Source organism: Saccopteryx leptura, chromosome 2 (assembly GCF_036850995.1).
Source record: "Saccopteryx leptura isolate mSacLep1 chromosome 2, mSacLep1_pri_phased_curated, whole genome shotgun sequence".
NCBI lineage: Eukaryota > Metazoa > Chordata > Mammalia > Chiroptera > Emballonuridae > Saccopteryx > Saccopteryx leptura.
Genome location: NC_089504.1, coordinates 292,002,457 through 292,005,553, shown reverse-complemented (window position 1 = coordinate 292,005,553; position 3,097 = coordinate 292,002,457). Strand labels below are relative to the sequence as shown.

The following is a 3,097-nucleotide window of genomic DNA, read 5'->3' as shown; positions in this document are numbered from 1 at the left end:
ATTTGGGGGCTGTATCTGAGATGTTTGACAGATTGAGATGTTCAGATAGGGCAGGTGACTTCACCCGCCCCGCATCATTAATAACTTGCAATCTGAGGGTGTCAAATAACTTGTGGAATAAGTAAATGAGAGTAGAGAAGACGCTACTGTAAGGGCTTCACAGATACTTGACTTCACGATATTCAGAAAGGGTTACAACCAAGTTTTCAACTGCGTCAGCGGAAGAGGTCACCGCGTTGTTGGATCACACAGCCGCGGCTGGCTGAAAAAGTCATAACCCATACATGCAAATAGTTCATTCTTAGTATCTTCTCATAAATATTTGGGGATATTTTTTGAGTGGCTATCAAAAACATGACTGAGAAGCAATCAGTAAAGTGGACCACTCGAACTACATAGTATTTATTGTTCTGGAACCTGAGTCATATAAAGGCTCTTAGTGCTTAAACTCCCTTTCCCTATACTCTCCTTTTCCCCTGCACAGAGCTGTAACGCCTCCCACTCACTAAACGTGTCCCCTCCACGTTAAGCAGAGGGACGAGCAAGCCTGCACGCGAGCCAGCGCCGCCCACGCCCAGCGCCCACACGGCCCCGCCTGCAGTCTCCTCCTGCTCCTTCTTCACCGCAGCGGGACTAAACGCCATCAGGTCTCGTTTGCGCAGGGTATAAAACAGCTGCTGTCATTTTTTTGTTCTTAGTTCAGGCAGCTTTCATACCAATACATAAACCTCTTTACGAGTAAAACACTCGGATGTGTGACAAAGCCCGTGAAGTGGCTGCTCTCGGATGTGTGACAAAGCCCGTGAAGTGGCTGCTCGGTTCAGCTGCAGTTGCCGTGGCCGTCAGCCCGCAGAGCCACTCCGCTGGGGGCGCGCGGTGTGTCCTGGGAGCCGGCAGCGAGGATTGTGGGGAATGTAGTTCAGGGACACCGCCTAAATCTCCATTCCTGTAATGGCTGCTTCCTGGGAGGTAAGAACTCTCTCCAGAGGTTAGCTTACCCCAGTGTATTTGTAAAACAGGGGGCTAATTTGCACCCTGCCAGGCCGAAGCAGGGATTCCTTAAAATCTTAATATTAAGGCCTAGAACGAACTTGTCTCTTGCTTCGATATATTTTTGGTTTTTCCTGTATGGGTGAATTGACCAACTTTAAGGCTAGTCCCCTTGCTTGAACTGTTTTCTCTAGTTATTACTCATACCTCCTCCTTCCGTTCCCCCTCCTTTGCTCTGCACGGACTGTAGCTGCCCTCTTAAATAATAATGGTAATAATAATGAGTAATTTTTCAATCTTCGCACCCTCTTCTGATAATAGGCGCTGTCACGTGGAACCTCTTAGCCTCAGTATTCCGAGCTCCAGGAAGGGAGTGTTTCGAGTTAGATAGAATTATACATATGTCGTTTCTTTGGTAAGTCTTACTAATGTACAACTTCATAGAGTTTTATATTGTGTGACTTTGACCAGATTTATCTGCATTTCTCGGATAGGAGAGACCCTAAGAAAATGTAATTGTTACTCACTAGGATATTTTAAGTTTCCAAGACAGTGTCTTGTGCATTTACTGTTCTTAATTATGTTCTGCTCTGCTGTTCAGTTTGTTTGGTTGATTCACACGGTGTTGGCATTATAGAGTGTGGAAAAATCTCTGGAGTCAGTCAGTTATGAGACAGGGATGTTAGCTTCAGTTGACCATCTTTAAGTACCTTTTACTTCCCTCATTTCTTTTCCATGGTAAAATGAGATGCGCGTGAAATTTAAATTTAAAAGGTTGTGTAGACTGTCATATATTCATACGGTCATTTGAAAAGATAGGAATTTTAATGGCTCCTTTTTGTTTCATGTTTAATTTCTAGAAACCTTCAGCACTCAAGATCCAGCCATCTCAAAGGCCCAACATCATGACCTCAGTTTCAGCACAGTTGTTCTTAGTCCTCATTTCACTGCTTTCGGGGCTGCCTGTTGTTGAAGCAGTAGAAGCTGGAGATGCAATCGCGCTCTTTTTAGGTGTGGTTCTTTGCATTACAGGCATTTGTGCTTGTTTGGGAGTATATGCACGAAAGAGAAATGGAGAGGTGTGACTTGAAGGGCCTCCTGAATCAAACCTTGCCCTGAAAACATGTGAGCTATTGAGGTTAAAATCTGAGCTTTGGTGTCTGAAAATTCCCAGGAAACAATAAATAGGGAAATTTTACATTCTTAGTTTCCCTATAAATGGGAATAAATTGATATATGTGAAGTGGAAAAAAGGATGTTTTTTACAACAAATAATACATTGAAAACTACAGTCTGTAATTTGTATTTGCTAATTGGAAAAAGGGTCAGAGAAGTAAGATGGCTGAAATTGCATAAGTAATATTTAATAGTCTCAGAATTCTCAAAGCACATGAAACTGGAAAAAGGAAACCCTTGCCCAGAATCATAGGAATTTGCCGCTCTTCATTTGTAGTCACTGCCTCCTGCATTGTTGAGGGGTCTTTTCCCTATATTTTTATTATATTTTTGTTTTGTTATATTCCAAGTTAAATATTATACTTAGATAATAGATATCAAATATAGTCAGTCAAAACTTAAAACTTTTATTCCTTTGGGGGGAGGAAAATGGTTAAAAAATATATTCACTGTATGTAACATTGAAATGGAGAAAAGACAATGTAAAAAAATACTTTGTATTGACATTGAAATAGAGAGGAGATTTAATGTTAAAAAAAAACTTTTATATTAACTGAGTAACAACTCCATGTTGAGAAATACTGTATTAAATATAAACCCATTATGTTATAAAATAATTTTTGGTGTCTATTTTTGTTTTATTTTAAACTATATTTTTCTTTGTATGGACTTTTATATAAGCTAAGTGAGAAGGGCAGAATGCCTTATCTTAATTGATCACACTAGCTTATAGAGATACAATCAGTGTAAAATGAGAAATGGGCATAATCAAGGAAAAAGTTGTACTTGGTAGAGAATCCACAGGTACAGAAGGAAAACGTAGTGACCTATACTGATTTACACACCAGCCTGATGAGACACCCTCTCTGATCTTGCTTCTTAAAGTGTTCTCCAACCAGCAATATCACTTGGGGTCTGTATGGCCAGTAGC

The 3,097-nt window shown here is 40.6% G+C and overlaps 1 protein-coding gene across 1 annotated transcript; it reads left to right on the top strand.

Annotated features, from left to right (window-relative positions):
• The first annotated feature begins 843 nt into the window (after positions 1 to 843).
• SMIM30 (small integral membrane protein 30) lies at positions 844 to 2,763 on the top strand. Its single transcript, XM_066366141.1, has 3 exons — positions 844 to 969; positions 1,312 to 1,405; positions 1,851 to 2,763. Exon 3 carries the CDS (start codon positions 1,896 to 1,898, stop codon positions 2,073 to 2,075), a length of 180 nt encoding a protein of 59 aa, XP_066222238.1. The 5' UTR covers positions 844 to 969; positions 1,312 to 1,405; positions 1,851 to 1,895; the 3' UTR covers positions 2,076 to 2,763.
• The last annotated feature ends 334 nt before the right edge of the window (positions 2,764 to 3,097 follow it).

What these genes read in the sequence shown, in the direction of transcription:
- SMIM30 (XM_066366141.1), top strand. Translation starts at nt 1,896, where the DNA reads ATGACCTCAGTTTCAGCACAGTTGTTCTTAGTCCTCATTTCACTGCTT.